This window comes from Neltuma alba, unplaced genomic scaffold (assembly GCF_004799145.2).
Source record: "Neltuma alba isolate B1F8T4 unplaced genomic scaffold, ASM479914v2 tig00013394_pilon, whole genome shotgun sequence".
In the NCBI taxonomy this organism is placed as follows: Eukaryota; Viridiplantae; Streptophyta; class Magnoliopsida; order Fabales; family Fabaceae; genus Neltuma; species Neltuma alba.
This window is the reverse complement of record NW_021637654.1, coordinates 29,454-46,635: the sequence shown is the minus strand read 5'-3', so window position 1 is coordinate 46,635 and position 17,182 is coordinate 29,454. Positions and strand designations below refer to the sequence as shown.

The 17,182-nt window shown below is 37.1% G+C and overlaps 2 protein-coding genes and 1 pseudogene across 2 annotated transcripts; all 3 read left to right on the top strand.

The window, feature by feature from the left end:
* Positions 1-327: 327 nt before the first annotated feature.
* Positions 328-4,380, top strand: LOC114736981 (actin-depolymerizing factor-like). Its single transcript, XM_028924862.1, has 3 exons — positions 328-504; positions 1,491-1,756; positions 3,718-4,380. Exons 1-3 carry the CDS (start codon positions 484-486, stop codon positions 3,866-3,868), a joined length of 438 nt encoding a protein of 145 aa, XP_028780695.1. The 5' UTR covers positions 328-483; the 3' UTR covers positions 3,869-4,380.
* Positions 4,381-6,487: 2,107 nt separating this feature from the next.
* LOC114736977 (cryptochrome-1-like) lies at positions 6,488-12,222 on the top strand (annotated as a pseudogene).
* A 2,284-nt stretch (positions 12,223-14,506) lies between these two features.
* On the top strand, positions 14,507-15,679 carry LOC114736980 (phosphoenolpyruvate carboxylase kinase 2-like). Its single transcript, XM_028924860.1, has 2 exons — positions 14,507-15,311; positions 15,475-15,679. Exons 1-2 carry the CDS (start codon positions 14,507-14,509, stop codon positions 15,510-15,512), a joined length of 843 nt encoding a protein of 280 aa, XP_028780693.1. The 3' UTR covers positions 15,513-15,679.
* The last annotated feature ends 1,503 nt before the right edge of the window (positions 15,680-17,182 follow it).

The following is a 17,182-nucleotide window of genomic DNA, read 5'->3' as shown; positions in this document are numbered from 1 at the left end:
AAGATCAAAATTATGGTTTCAGAAATATTTTTACAGTATACGAAATAAATATGTGAAAGAGTTTATCACGATTTACGAAAAAATGTTGGTTTCTACCTAAATGCCTCCGAAATTTGCATAGCTTGCTCTAAATGAAAATAAGAGCACTCGTGGACGCCTCATAGCGAGAGCTTCCGAATGGGTTGAAGCGCGTGGGTGCTCCCGGGGTGACCAGAATTTTTTACCAGATGTTACGCATTAGGGATAGGGGCGGTCCAACGGTTCAACCTCTTTATCAGAAAATAACAAAGCGACGCTCTTCTTCCTTCTCTCTCACTCCTCCCCTCTTTTTCCTTTCCTCCTTTTCTAGTCCTCTCATTGTTCTCCCAACCTAACAATATATTTTCCATCTCAATAATTTATCTCTATTATTTAGAATTTTAATCTACTATCATTCTCTCCTCGGTGGTTGGTTGCTCAACTCGCTCGCTGGTTCCTGTAACTATGGCATTCCGAGTAGGAGGGGTATGCTTCCTTTGCTTCCTAGCTCTTCTGATCCTTGTTTTTCTAATTTTTGTTGAAGATCTTGAAATGCGCTTCAATCGTTTTAATTTTCCTTGAGTTATAGTGCTTCTGGCCTGATTTGCTCTTGTATGGATATGTTTTTCTTTCTTACTCTCATTCAGAGGGGTTCGCTGACTGATTTTCATTTACTTGCTACTGCAGATTTTCTGTCTCAAGTTTTGTTTGTTTTAGCTCAGTCCTTCTGTTATGATTCCTGTGCTGGAGTGAAAATTTTCCCTTTTTGTGTGGTGCCTGCTTAATTAAATATGTCGCTTGCTACGCTAGATGACTTGACTGCCAATCGATTTTCTTTTTTAATCATGGACTTCCAATCGATGTTGATCTTAGTAGAAAACTTTAAATGTATCTCATAAACTGGATTTATTGAAGGTTCTCGTACGCGGTGATAGTACGCTACGACTTACAAGCTATCTGTGTACATTATTATTGATATCGGGCTTTCGGGACAGTGGATATTCTGGTTTTCACTATCTGCATCCTTTTTCCCTGCAACTTAATTTCATTTTTCCTAGTGCAATTCTAATGTAACCTGCTCTAATTTGATGGTTTTTATTCACACACGGCAGCTGGGACCTGCTTATGGTTTGGTGTTTTCCTTATTATTATTGAAACATTTTGATTGGTTCACATCTAAGTGGTTCAGGACACAGAAGTTTTAAGAAATCATTTAAATATATCAGATTGAAATGTATCCTATCGCTTGCAAGATTGGTGCGTGCTTCATTCGTACCTAATACACTACAACGATTTTTTCTCTTTTGAGTTGCAATGAAGTTTGGTGATGCTGATCTTCGTGCTATATGACTAGGAATTGACAGACAGAACCTTTGGTTCTATTTTCTAAGACATTTTTTTCCCTTCGCGTTCAGTTCTAATAATCATTTTTTGGCCCTGATCAAAGAATTTAATATGCGACTTCATTTTAGGGAAATGCCTCTTCTGGCATGGGTGTTGCTGAGCATAGTGTAAGCACATACCTGGAGCTGCAGAGGAAGAAAGTACATCGCTATATCATTTTTAAGATTGATGAGAAAAAGAAAGAAGTTGTGGTTGAGAAGACAGGAGGCCCTGCTGAGAGCTATGATGATTTCACTGCCTCCTTGCCTGAGAATGATTGCCGATATGCTGTCTATGACTTTGACTTTGTAACTTCTGAGAACTGTCAAAAGAGCAAAATATTTTTCATCGCATGGTTAGTCACACAGTTTCTCATAAAATCATAGAAGATGCATTTTAAATTCATCTGGAGAAAAATTTAACCTTGACTGGATATTTATTGGTTTAAATCAGTGCATTTATCTAGTTCCTGACTTGCTTTGAAGACTTGCAAAATAGACAACTTTTGTAAAGCAAGTCAAAGACAGCAACTATTTTGAACTGAAAGGTTAAACACCGAAATCACTTCAGTCACCTGAAAGATGGATTGATGGGTAATGGATGGAAGATGACAGTATCCAACTCCTCTATGAAGCTCCAATTCTGTCATGTCATTATTTGCTCACGATCTCATCAATACTATTCTAGTCTGATAAATGCAAATTCTTAGTCTACTTTTCGTGTCTGCCTTGTATGTGCTATTGGTGAAGGATGAACTGATGACAAGTTCTGACAAATCTGAATTACAAATTGTTTCATGAATTTGAGATCCTGACTTCTTCATCCTTGTATGTTTGTTTTACTGATTGAGTGTGTTTGGTTGGGATCTAAAGTTGACATAGGCAAAGATGTTCATACCCTCTGTTAATCGGGCTATTGAGGTTATGTATTTGATTTATATCTACACGCACAATAATATTCATGCTATTTTGATTATCTTTTATATTCCTTTGGTACAGGGTTATAAAAGATTTCTGCGCATTTATGTTGCTATGCTATGAATGCTCTCTTTCTAGATTGCATTTTGTTTAGTTTAGACCTTCGTCATTCCCAAATTCTTCCACGTAAAGAACAGTGCATCAGTGTGACTTGCTGAACCCCTTTTTTTTTTGGAGATACTGAAATTACAAAGCTTTGCACAAGTCAAAGAACCTGTAGTGTCGCTATTGTATTGCTATTATGGTTCTATTTGTTAAAGATTTGGAAACAATTTATATGGCATGGAAGTTCTATTATGGTTCTATAAATAATGTCCACTGTATTGGTTGAGTGCAATCTGCAGCAATACATGGCATGGCAGTAAAGGTCTTATAATTACGATCCACAAGTCTTCTTAACACGTTTTAATGGTTTAAAATGGCGTGTTGTGGAACTCTAAAAAGCTGATGTTTCACATCCATATTCGATAAAGATGCTCGATTTTAACTTGATCACCCTTTCTGACTGGGTGCCCAATGTTTGACTGAAAAGTATATTGGAATCAGTGATCTTGCTTTATTGACCAACCATTATATCCCTTTCTTGTGCTTGAGACCCTTTGTTTGTTTAGTATGGTCTTTTCTCGTCTTCTCACTACCTGAATTCTGAATATTTTTTTCCATTTTATGCCACCTTGCTTTTGATTGGATGCTAATCCTTGCCTGCAATTTGTACTGGAAACAAGTTTACCAGTTGGTGTTACCTCTTTTGTGCTTGAGAAGCTGAGATTCCTTGTCTTATCAGTTCGTTGTTTTCTGTTCCCACGACCTGAAACCTGATTCACATTAGAGTTTTTTCACCCTTTCCCTGCGCATGAATTGCTGTGTCGTTTCTTCATTTAAGATCCCAAACCATCTTATCAATCACATCTTCGTTTTGCATTTGATTGGGGTTCTTTGGTATTGTGATTATTTTTGGGCTTTCTTCGCTAGTTGCTTCTGTTGTAGTAAAGCAAATTTTAGTTCTTGCTCTTATTACTGTTGTTTAGGAAGAAGGACAATAAATGTTGGAATCTTCATTCTTGGCTGAAAATCTAGGATGTCGCGCTTCGCAGTGGTTTTTTGGTTGGTTTTTACTGTTCATTTCATTTCATGCTTGGGGAAGGTGGGTGGGGAGTGAGATATTCCTTGCAGGTGGCAATTTAATCTCACGATGGAATATTTTGGGTGCGAGCTTTCATGTATGTTAGGCGACGTAATTTTATCTTTACATCAGAGCAGGTTGAAGCTGTATATAATTTGGCGCATATATGACCAGTTTATTGCCTTAGATATGGGTTTTTTAATTCAATTGTTACAGGTCTCCTTCTGTATCCCGGATTCGTGCAAAAATGCTGTACGCAACATCCAAGGACAGGTTCAGACGGGAATTGGAGGGCATACATTATGAGATTCAGGCAACAGACCCTACAGAGATGGATCTTGAAGTCCTCAGGGACCGTGCAAACTGAGAATAAGCTGGGCTCAAGGGCTCACGTTTAAAGGGTGTCCTTAGGATATCTCTGAAACAACCTGAAGGATTGCTCTTTATTTGACTTGTTCCTTGAACTTCTAGTTTACTGTGTTGTCTGTCTGTTTCGATGCATCGCATATGAATAGCTTACTTAGGAAGTAAATAACCCACACCTGTGAAGGCTGATTAGGGGCTCCTGGGCCTACAGACCCCATAGCTGGGGGAATTGGAGCTCTTCCTTACTGTGATGCTTCTCGGGTGCATATTACTACTTTGAATATTGAAAATTGGACTTGTATTCTATGGAATCAATGTTTATGTTGATGGGGACAGCTAACTATCAGCTTGGGCGGAAGCTTGATGCTGCGTTTTTTGGGGGTGTAGAGTTTGATGATAATATAATGGAATGTTAGACAGCGGAAGTGGGGTGACGACTGACGAGTGTGTAAATGGTTATGAATTGTGTTCTTTATGGCCAACTATAAAGTTTGTGTTCGGATCAAAAGAAAATTAAAGGATTTTTTTTTTTGGAGGGGGGGGGGGATGTTTCTGGGGGATGATAACAGTAATGTTACTAGACATTGTCGCCAAGAAATATTAGTACATTTGGGCCGCTCGTTCTTTGGTTACAGTTCAGGCCGAAAAAGTTCTCTGGTTACAGCTTCTCAAATGGTCTTTCAATATTGCGCCCGCACATGCACATTTTTTGAAATTGATTTATTATTCTTAGCAAAGTGCTTAAAAATGCTTCCTCATTTATTTATAACGAAAATAAACTGCGAGTAACGTCTTGACATCTTATGAAGATCAAAACGAAACATGAGAAGTGAAAACTACGAAATTTTAAATTATTTTCTTTTTTCTGAATTTTATTGATAGAGTGTAATTTATCTTCTCATTGTTTCTAAATATATGAAGATTATGCCCGGACGTGCACATTTTTTGAAATTGATTTATTATTCTTAGCAAAGTGCTTAAAAATGCTTCCTCATTTATTTATAATGAAAATAAACTGCGAGTAACGTCTTGACATCTGATGAAGATCAAATTGAAACATGATAAGTGAAAACTACGAAATTTTAAATAAGTTATCTTCTCATTGTTTCTAAATATATGAAGATTTCTTATCAATGTTATATCTTAGTTTGATTTTTAAATCTTTTATTAAAATAATATTTATTCGCTTCCATATATTAAAAACATAACCAGAACGTTTAAAACGGTACAGGGACAAAAAAAATGAAAAAGTGAGGAGTAACTAATTGTTTTCAGGCAAAATTTATGTATATCAAGTTATCAATACGAATATATCAATATATCAATGCATATGCAATGATTTCAAAAACTTGCTAATGTATATTTCACTATCTGTTAATATGAGGTGACTCACTTTAAACTCCAAGCAGCTTACGAGTCCCGTATTTGATTTTTAAAAAATAAGGAAAATTTTAATATGATAAATTTTAAAAATTGAAGGTAAAAAAAGATAACAGGGATTATTTGACAACTAATTCGAACATAAAACGGTAAGTATGCATATAAAGTATACACCACCCAAATTCCAAAAGCACAAAAACGAAACACAGAGAGAACATGAGGAGCAAAAACAGCAGCCTATCCCTTTCTTAATTGCACTGAAAGAATCTGTGTTTGATACTTACCCAAAACAGGATGTGGGACAACAAAACCCATCTTCTAAGGGCATATCTCCTTTTGCAACATACTCTCCCCTTCCAGTTGTATCTTATGACCTCTCACTGTTACTCAGCAAAAAGAATCTGAGACAAGAACAACTTTATAAAATAGCAACCCGTAAAGGTGCCCTTTTCTTTGCCCCAAAAAAAGAAAGCACCGTTTTTGAACAAAGTCCGTCAACTTATGGTCTTATAATCCACTGCGCTCCAGAGGCAGAGCTCACAAAAATCAAGTTTTAAAAGCCCACCTTCAAGACAATGGCCCTAACAAATTTTTTGATAATAAAAAATTTAGATTTTGTTTCAATTTTGCCCTTTTGAAAGTGGTAAAATGAGGCTACAGAATATTGATCAGCACAAAATTAAACTTACACATTATGGAGCGATCTCAACTTTGCAGGACGAAGGTGCAATTTTAGCTCTAAACTTGAAAAGAAACATTGCAATGGAATCGGCACCAAGATAAGCAGTCCGCGTGTGATGTTCATCTATTGACGTACTCGAATGTAAATTCCACTGATATCAGATTGATAATTGAGTTCTAAGCAGCTAAGAAAGAAGGGTCGTGGTCTCATTTATTTTCCTGATATAATTAATTATAGAAGACTTCTAGGTAATTATTAACCATAGATTAACCATAGATGGACTAGGTACTAGTCCCGATTCTTTTGCTTCTGGACTCCTCCACTCAATCGTTCGTCCGAGTCACATCGCGGTAGATCCAAATCCCGCAATTCAAGACTCATTTTCATTCGCACGATAGTCGGGGATACTGTGGTAAAAACTTTGTCTTTTTATGTGAGAGGGAAGTGATGAGTCTGCTTCTTGCCCAAGATCCGTTCTTATCTTTTCCCTCTCCGTTCGCCTTTTGTTCACGATAGAAAAAATTTATGTACCTGTCACCCACTATCACCTCCCACGTGATCTCACTAATTACATCCTTACAACTCTCGCAAAAAGACATTTCATGACTCGGGCTCATCTGACTTTGATGCCAACGCACAGTATGGGTTAACTTAGCCTATAATCTTAGATAATTCCATGTGATTTGGTGCTTCCTAGTATCATCTTCGCCTATACTTTCATGCCCCGGTGTATAATTGGCTCTATGGGTTTTTGATTTATTGTCCCCTTTCTGTAGCAGGAGCTAGAAGCGGGTTTGGGGGCTGAGTTTAGAACTCCTCAGTCGCCGTCTTCTTTTATCATCAAGGTTCTGTTTACGTACTGTTTGACATAATTTCCAGCACAAGTTGCTGATAGATAATGTTCTTTTTTTTGTAAAATCTTTTAATAATTGTGGTACGAAGCAGAATTTTATTCTTTAGGTTACTGTGTTTGTTGGATCTCAGAGAAATCTTTTCTGGAATCTAATAATTGGAGATTTTCCATTCATTTATCCACCCCCTCCCCCCAATTTGTGGGATTTCAATTGCTGAGACTGAGACATGCTGGGAAGGGGTCCCTCAGTTGGATTTAGATTGGATGCCTTATGGAAGACAAATTGACACTGAAGTTTAATGTCCAGATAAGATCCCCGTTGGTCTCATATCTGCGTGTTGAGTCTATTTGGAAGTGATTTGATTTTCCGTGCTGCAAAATATCAGATTCAAGGGTCGGCAGCCTGTGGCAGAGCTATCATTTTAATATGCTTTGATCTTGTGGCGATATCAAAATGGATCTCTGAGTGGAAGTTGTGCTTGTTGCTGGGTGACAGAGAACCTGTGGACAAGCTGCCCCGAGAATTATGTTATTTAAAGCTTTGGTTTGCCATGAAAATCTTGATTAGCCAATATGGGATGTAACAGGACTATAGTATGGTTTAGGAGGGACCTCAGGATTGAGGATAATCCTGCATTAGCTGCCGCTGCCAGGGAGGGTTCTGTCCTTCCTGTCTATATATGGTGTCCTACCGAGGAGGGACAGTTTTATCCAGGCCGAGTGTCAAGATGGTGGCTGAAACATTCACTTGCCCATTAAGTCAGTCGCTGAAATCACTAGGAGCCGAACTTGTGCTGATCAAAACTCACAGTACTCTTGCAGCTCTTTTGGAGTGTATAAATGCTATTCAAGCGACAAAAGTAGTGTTTAATCATCTCTACGGTAAGTACTGGTGTTTAGAAGGTAGTTTCAACTTTCTACTGCTTTAGCGTGGTTTGAATTGCTTCCTGATCCATACCCGAAACCATTAAAATTTTGGATCTCCCAAAGTTAGAGGTTGAAGGAAAAGAAGGAGCATTTCATTTTAACAGTTTAGAGATTGAGGATAGGGATTCTAGGTAGGATAGTACTTGAGGGCAATCCTAGATTGGCAATTCTGAATGTCCTCGTGATATTTTCTGTTGTCATTACCTTTTGGCTTATAACAATTCCTTGAATATGTGATCAGTAGAAGTAAATGAACATCACATCCATAACTGGGAAAGGAAAAGTTGGATGAAACATTGTGGTATAAAGTAAGACAATCCCCCCCCCCCCAAAAAAAAAGCCTCTTCCCACCGCTTTTGTTTTTTTCTCTTTATTCTCCAATGGAGGACAAATTTATTTAGTTATTAAAATTCTGTTGAAATATCGTTCCGTTTCCTAAGGCATATTAATCAAGACTTGAAAACTTTGCTTTGTATACAACTAAGTTACTAGTGACGTTTGATTAGGAATGACAAAAGACTCGGAGATGTATTGTGATGAGATGTTAACGAAGCACTAAGTTTATGAGTTTCCAAAACTAGAAACAGTACATCTCCAAACGTTGAATTTCAAAAATCCTTGGTGAGTGTTTGCTTGAAGTGGAAAATGATCTGTGACGGACTGGAGTTTCCTAAAGCAGAACTTGATTTGCTGCACATTCACATGGTTAGTGGTCACTGCTACACCACAGCTTGAATAATTAGTGTCACATCTGGCTATATATTTAGGTCAAAATTGCTTATTTGCAAAATGAATAATGCTTATTTGGTCAATGTGAGCTTGGAGGATAATGCTTCGATTCCCTAAATAGTTCCTTACTGTGCATTATGTATACGATGAATTGGTTTGTTCATTGAAACACCATGCTTGTAAGGCGTACGTGTTGCAAGTGTTGCTGTCATGCTGAGTAAATTAGTGAGTGTTAGTCCAAACTAGTCGAGGAGGAAATATTCATTCATCCTTTAAATGCATGGCATTTCCTTGCAGGACATCATATAGTAGACAAACAACTTTTTCTTTTTTTCTAAAAGAACCACTTTATCTAACAAAATATCATCTGAAGCAACTTACAGTAGTGCTTTGTTACGACCTAAATAGTGTCATAACCTATTTGTCCACCAGAATGTGCGAGGTATCTGATATCTATTCCTTGCCTTAATTATTTTATCAGATCCTGTTTCACTTGTCCGAGATCACAACATCAAAGAAACACTAGTCGAAATTGGTCTATCTGTGCAAAGCTACAATGGGGATTTGTTGTATGAACCGTGGGAGATATATGATGAGATGGGTCACGCTTTTACAACCTTTGAGCCTTTTTGGAACAGATGCTTGCAAAAGCAAGTGGCAGCTGCTTCACTTATTCCTCCTTGGCAACTAATTCCAGCTAAAGGTATAACTATAAATGCAAGTTAGTATGAATTGATTCTTCTTCGTATAATACGGCTGGCTGGCCAGGTTACTGTCAAATATATAAGTTTTAACTAATGTGGGTAAGAAAGCCTTACGATAAGCAGTATCTTCTTTTGGTATAAAAGTTAGTATTGTGGTCTTACTTTTTAGGCGGTAATATTATGAGATTTGGCACTGATGTGATCATACTTTTCTCTTCATATATCATTTTGCTGTCAGATTGAGATATCAATTTGAGAGAAAAACATCTAGTGTAGCAGAAAATATGTCTGGTGAAATTTTGTTTTCTCTTCCTTTGTTGATGGCAGGTGCAGTTAAGAAATGTTCAATTGAGGAACTAGAACTTGAAGACGAATTAGAAAAGTCCAGCAATGCGTTATTAGGGAGAGCATGGTCCCCAGGTTGGAGCAATGCTGATAAGGCTTTAACTGAATTATTGAACACCACCTACTTCACTACTTAAAGAATAGACTAAAGGTTGGTGGAGACTCCACTTCACTCCTGTCTCCATATCTTCATTTTGGAGAATTGAGTGCAAGGAAAGTATTTCAATTGGCACGCATGAAACAGATATTATGGGCAAATGAAGGAAACATCACAGGTGAACAGAGTGTCACACTTTTCCTCAGGGCCCTTGGACTTAGAGAGTACTCACGTTATCTTTGCTTCAATTTCCCGTTCACTCATGAGAGACCATTGCTTGGGAACTTAAGATTTTTTCCTTGGAATTCTGATCTGGCCAATTTTAAGGCTTGGAGGCAGGGCAGGACTGGCTACCCTTTAGTTGATGCAGGGATGAGAGAACTCTGGGCAACAGGATGGATACACAATAGAATACGGGTGATAGTTTCTAGTTTTGCCGTGAAATTCTTGCTTCTTCCCTGGAGATGGGGAATGAAATATTTCTGGGACACGCTTTTGGATGCAGACCTTGAATGTGACATCTTGGGCTGGCAGTATATCTCCGGGAGTTTACCAGATGGTCATGAGCTCGAGCGCATGGACAATCCAGAGGTGTGTTACGGTTTCTTGTATTAAAATATTATGCAGATGGCCTCATGACATTCAAGAGAAGATTATCCAATGTTCATAATTGCTTCTCATTTTTAAGCTTAGGTAGTTGGCAAAATGTGAATAGCTTCATCAAATCATATGCTTTGGCATTTTTTTTGGCCATGTTTTCTTACTTTCGCTACGTGTTTGATTATTGACGAGTTTAACACAAGCTGAAGGGTCTGCATATCAGCTTCAAAGCACTAATAAATGTAGCCGTTAAACCATATTTGCGCATTAGCTCTTATTCATGTAGTAGAGGGGATATCATTATGGATTTTGAGAAATTGTAGTGGTTGTAATGTATGGGGAATAAAACGTTGCTAAGATTCTGTCCCTCTAGATTCTTAAGACTACTATTGGCTTTTATGCTTAAAAGATTGTAAATTTTGTTTGGCCCCTTGCTGGCTACATATCTAAGGAGTAAATTCTGGTCTTTCAGGGCCAAAAAGCTTCCAAAATATTGAAGTAAACACTCTTACTATTTCCCTTTTGGCTCTTTTTTTGGGAACAGATTCAGGGGGTTAAATTTGATCCGGAGGGCGAATATGTAAGGCACTGGCTGCCTGAGTTAGCAAGAATGCCAACTGAATGGATCCATCATCCTTGGGATGCACCACTTACTGTGCTCAGAGCAGCAGGTGTAGAGTTGGGTCTAAATTATCCAAAACCAATAATTGAGGTCGATTTGGCCAGGCAACGGCTGACAGAAGCAATATTCAAGATGTGGGAAACTGAGGCAGGGAGCTCAGATGAGACGAATGAAGTAGTTGTTGATAACACCAATGTTGTTCAAAATTCGGCCATTCCAAAAGTTGTCTTGAAGAAGACTCCATGCGCTTCTATTTCATCAAATGATCAGAAAGTGCCAACACTTCAGAATCCCAAGAATGTTGTTTCTCTTGATAAGAAAAGATCAAAAGGTATGGAAGAAGGGGTACAAAACCAGAGTAGTTTACAGAACCATAAAAATGACGCAGAGGTATCCAGCAATGATCAAGGTATGTGCTCTACGAGTGAATCTTCTTCTAGTAAGAAGCAGAAGAGTGCAACTTGTGCTAGTACATGTACATTTTCTGTTCCCCAACAGTGTTCATCATCTTCTGAACTGAAGCGGCCATGGCAAGAACAGATTGACATGGAGCAGAGTTCAAGTAAAGACGGTATGCTGCCTCACAACTCATATTCTGAAAAAAAAGTAGGGACTTAGATGAAAGATAGTCTTTTCACCTTGTTAGAAATCTCAGAAAGCATCTCTAGGACACTTATCGTTTGCTTGGTCCAATTAATCATCCTCTCTAGGAAGTTAACTTCATGAGAAATACCTAGAAAATAGTTCTTGGAAAGTTAATCTCTGAGAGAGTTTGTATATATGATTTGCTTGTTAGACCTATTTAGTTTTAAGTCTCTTAAAAATGTTTAGTCCCTGAAAATACAAAACTGGTTGCATGTTAATTTCTGGTCAAATTGTCTGAGGGTGTTGGGAAGACTGATTTTTCAGTTCCCAGCAGTTTAGGATCAAAGTGTTATTGTTAGTTTAGTTTTCCTTTCTCCACGCTGCCATTCTTTGTGGAACCATCGGATTTAAATTATTAATCTATTACTGTTGAAAAAATTGATTTTTATTTGCGGTTGCAGAATGGAGTTTCTTTTGGCTTTTGGTGTAAGATCCTAATAATGCGTAATTACAATGCAGGAACCATCGGAAGTTAATGCTTTTCACAGAATTTCACTGGAGAGGCTGCATCGCGTACTGGGAGAGTAACATATTTTGCTGTATTCAAGTGCTGCCTTATAGTCTGTTCTGTTGTATAAGACCGAGTTAGCTTATTTTCCTTGTGTATATTCTGAGGTTGACGTAAACTGTAAACATATATACATATATATATTTATAGGTTTGAGGTTAGATTTTGGGATCAAAAAGCGCGAGACGTATGAAATCTATAACTTCAAGATAGAAATGTATTAAGTACAGGTATGCTAATGCCACCGTTGTATTAGAAGTTAATCAGACTTTTACGAGCTTTCTTGAGCGTGGGACAAAACAAAACAATAAAGATCCTTGTATCCTGCTGCCGAGCAGGTCATTATTTGGACAATCTCTAGTAGTGCGCTTGGTTTTTACGTTGGAAATTTTGGTTTTAGTGGTTTAAAACCGAGCATATGCTAGGTGTTAAATATTAGTTTTAATCTTAATTATAAGATCTTATTTATAGATTTTGGGTTCTAATTATAAGATTTTGTTTGTAATTTATAAATAAAATTTTATAATCAGAAGTGGAGGTAGTATAATATTCTGAATCAAAATATGAGTGGATCAGTTGATGAATAATTTGGCTCATATGTTGCAGTATATTTAAACCCCCTTTTTTAATTTTTTTACATTTTGATTCTTTTCAAAACAATCAGACGAGAAGTCGACAACCACCTCAATCAGAGTCAAGGCGACAATACGTCATTTGACAGTGAGACGAAACAGAAGGTTTCCTCAAAAAAGTGTTGTTATTTGTCAAGAATAATACGATGATAGCAGCTTCATAAAATAATGTTTTACACCAAATAAATCCTGAAAAGTTATTTATATCATATAATTAAATTATAAAAACTCCTATAGCCGATTCATTGATTAAGCCTCAGCAGCAATGAGAAAGAAGGCGTAACAAATATCACACACGGATTTGTTTTCTCTGAGAAACAGACATTTTTTACACTCAGCAATTGGCTGGTTTTATGAATGCTCATATAAAATATTCGTGCTAGGCAAATCGGACCCCTTTCAACACGTCATTCTTTCCCCATTGCTTACCTTATTTAAAATAGACTATTTTACCAATATTTTGTGAATATTGAATAGTATGCTCTATAATTTTTTCCTGAGACTTACAAAAAATTTTAAAAAATCACGTTTGTGAAATAAAATAATAAACAAAATAAATTTTCCTTGTTTTTAAAATGCATATACATTTTTCTATAGTAAAAGAGTAAATTACGCATATCTCGATTAAGCGTTGCTAAGATTACATTCTTTTATTTCTGAAGATATTTTGTTTATTTTCAAAAATAAAAAATATTTATGCCGTTTCAATAAAATTAAAATAACTTAATTCGCATTTAAAAATATGTTTGCATTTGAATAGTAAAAGAAAATTCTATATAATTTAAAATTTTTTAAGAAATCGTAAGCTCAAAGAACAATATATATTGTTTAATATAATTAAAAATGTTTATGTAGCTTCTTTTTTGGTATTTTATAGTTATTTCACCTAATCACATCTCAATCCTAAAGATAGATCATTTATGTAAAAAATAAAAAAATGAACTGATTCCAAATCTATAATAATAAATTAATCCTGGCTAATGACCTAATGCATATTGTAACATTATTGTCTTTATGATTTCTGCTCTTTGCTTCCCCCAAGAGTCATTCATGAGACTCTTCGAAAGAGTCATTCAACTGAAAACGAAACCATCTTATCCGTTCACCCTTTTCCTTTTCTATACTTATTGTATTCCAGTTCTTCACTAGTTTACAATGAAGTCGTATTTTGTATACTCTTTAAAAAATAAGCAAACTGAATTTTAATAATTAAAATTTATCAGGATTGAAACCAAGGAAGCGAAACAAATAGAAATATAAAAAAAATAAACGAATTGTTTTTTGCAGGCAAAAATCGCATATATAGAAAGAAATACGCGACGATTCTCCATATCTAATGATCTTGTCTAATCAAGGGACCGTTCATGACAAAAAGTGAAATCAGATAATATATGTTTTTCCAATACGGGATTATATAATACTCCCTCCGTTTCTTATTATAAGAGACATTTGATACTTATGGCATGTTTCTATATATAAGAGACACTTAAAAGTTATCTTTACTTTTTTGTGTTGATTTTCTATTTTACCCATATTTATTGTCTCCAACTCACACTCTCTCTCCCTCCTACTTCTCTTTCTTTTAATAATTTAATTGTTCTCTCTCATGCTCTCTCTCCTTATTAATAAGGGCATTTTTGGGAAAAAATTATATTTTTTATACATTGATTGTTCTTAACTAATTTTAACTACTTTTTTTATCAACGTAATTCGGTTATTTGTCTCTTATAATAAGGAACGGAAGGAGTATCATATTAGATTTGAAATCCTTATATTTGAATATTTATATTATTTTATAAAAACAAACAAACTCATATAAATGAGGCTAGCGAGAGTTCCTCGTTAATGAACTCGGATCACCGAGAAAGCCATCTGGTTATGGCGCGCTAGCTAAGCCTAAGAAGAAGAAACAAAGATGAGCAAAGACCTGCAGCGAGATTTTGTCCTATTAATGGAGCTGGAACGGGGACGATTCGGCACTGTCTATAAGTGCGCTTCCCGGAGCAACGCCGACGATTTGTTCGCCGTGAAATCCATCGACAAACTTGTGGTCGGGGCCGGCGACTTTCTGGACGCCCAATGCCTCTCCAACGAGGCCAAGATCGTCCAGCTCCTCCACCCTCACCCTAACATCGTCATCCTCCACAAGGTCTACGAGGACGACACCCACCTCCACATGCTCTTCGAACTCTGCGACGGCGCCGATCTCCACCGAATGCTCCGACGCTTTGCACAAGGCACTATTGTCATACCCGAATCAGAGGCCTGTCGGATAATGCGTCAGCTCATGCAAGCCGTGTCCCACTGCCACCGCGTCGGCGTGGCTCACCGCGATATCAAGCCCGAGAATATAATGTTCGCGGGCCAGCAGGGCCGGCTCAAGCTGGCCGACTTCGGGTCGGCTGAGTTTTTCAAGAAGGGGGAGCTGATGAGCGGGGTGGTTGGTACGCCGTACTACGTGGCGCCGGAGGTGGTGGCCGGCAGAGAGTACAGCGAGAAAGTGGACGTGTGGAGCAGCGGTGTGATACTGTACATGATGTTATCAGGGAATCCGCCGTTCGACGGCGAAACCGAGGTGGAGATTTTTGAGGCTGTTCTTAGAGGTAACTTGAGATTCCCTAGACAGTATTTTGAGTCGGTGTCGCGAGAGGCCAAGGATCTGCTCAGAAGAATGCTCTGCAAAGACAACTGCAGAAGGATATCGGCTGAGGAAGTTCTGAGTATGTTTTAATATGATTCGCTTGTTTTTCTCCCTCATGTCATGATATTAAGATTCTTATATGGGATATTGTGATGATGATGATGATGGAAATAATATTAACTACTAGTTGGGATGCATGATTTTTGTAATTAATGAGGTGTTTTTGGGATGGTTTTGAACAGGGCATCCTTGGTTCACCATTGCAGAGAAACGTGAGTAAGATTACACCCAAAAAGCTGTGTATTCATTTTGGGAGCGGTTCATCTTCACTATATACACTTCGATTTGTACGTATACTGTAAATTAAGTCGATGTGGTGAAATAAAGCGAGACTCATTTTGCCCCAGTGTTATCTCTATAGCTCTCTTCGATCCCCTTTGTGAATATATATATATATATATATATATATATTGTTTGTGCACAGCAGACTCATAATTGTGAATCGAGCTTCATGTTTTCTCACTTCAGGTTGATTAATCTTTTCTTAATTATCGAAAAAAGTTGCGCCTCCGAACAAGCAATTATCATATACATTTTGAAAAGAGAATTATCGATCACGACCTTTTTTTCTTTTTTGGGAAGAAAAACGAAAAGGCAGAGCAGATTGGTGGTTGTGGCAGTTGAGAGAGAGAAACATAAAAGCAGGTATAGTCAATTCCGTACCTCTCCGTAAATACGATGAATGATGTCCCTCTTTTCTGGAATGCGTCATCACTAACCATATGCTGGCATGATAATAAATACTACGTCGTTGACAAAGCCAAGAAAACAGACCAAGCGTGTTAGGAGAAAACGGATCAAACCTGTCAGGTCGGCCTATTTAAGTTGAGGATGGGCCGATGGGACTTATAATTTGAGGTTTTTAAAAAGAATTTAGATTTAAAAAAACTAGTTCTATAGAGCTGAAAAATAAAAAAGTCAACCCTGTAGGGTCATGGGTTGGCTCGTTTAAGCCTACAAATAATAATTCTTCCTCTTTAAATTTCACTTTCAATCTTTCACTCGCTCTCAACTCATACCTCAATCTCTAATGATATTAAAATAAATAAAAATATATATCCTAAATCAAATTTTAAAATTGTATTTATTTAAACCAGTTATATATTAAAATAAACAAAATATATTTCTCATATTAAAACAAAAATTTTAATGACTGAACCAACAGATACGTATTAATTTGTATATATATATATTATAAAATTTTAATAAATAAGTTAATACTTTTTCTATAATGACTATGTCATAAGTTTTACTTTATATTTAAATAGAGTTAGACAAGTGAGTTAGACAAAATCAAAGAAGCTCATCCTAAACAAAAGTTAAAAAAAGATGATATAGTTAGCTCATTAAAAGCATACTATGGATCAAGAAACGAAAAGTTAGAGATAGAGAGAGAAGCTCCGATTAGTGTGTGAAATGTTACAAGATTGTGGGACCCAAGATCATCCACCGGATCGACCTCACGGGACACCGGTCGGATACCAAGACTTAACGAGCAACATTCTGAGTACGAAGGATAGCGAGGGAACTACGGTTTCAACAGCCTGTCCAAACTTAAGACAAATAATGGAAGAAGAGAAAGAGAAGAAAGATGAGAGGGGAAAAGTGCAAAGAGTCAAAGGAAATTTTACAGGGGACATATCTTTGGCAGTGAGAGAGGAGACATGGATGATGGAAGAGGATGTGGAAATGGGAAGTCGGAGGGAAGAGACACTCTCATATAGAGAAGCACTGAAACCGCAGAAGGAAAATGGGAGGAAACATGAGGGACAGAGGGAAGAAGAGGAAGTTTGGGATGGAAGTCTGTTGTATTTCAACCAGGAAGAACTGATGAAAGGAGTCACGATTACTGATACAGTAAAAGGGCCATGCATAAACTTCTCTGAAGAC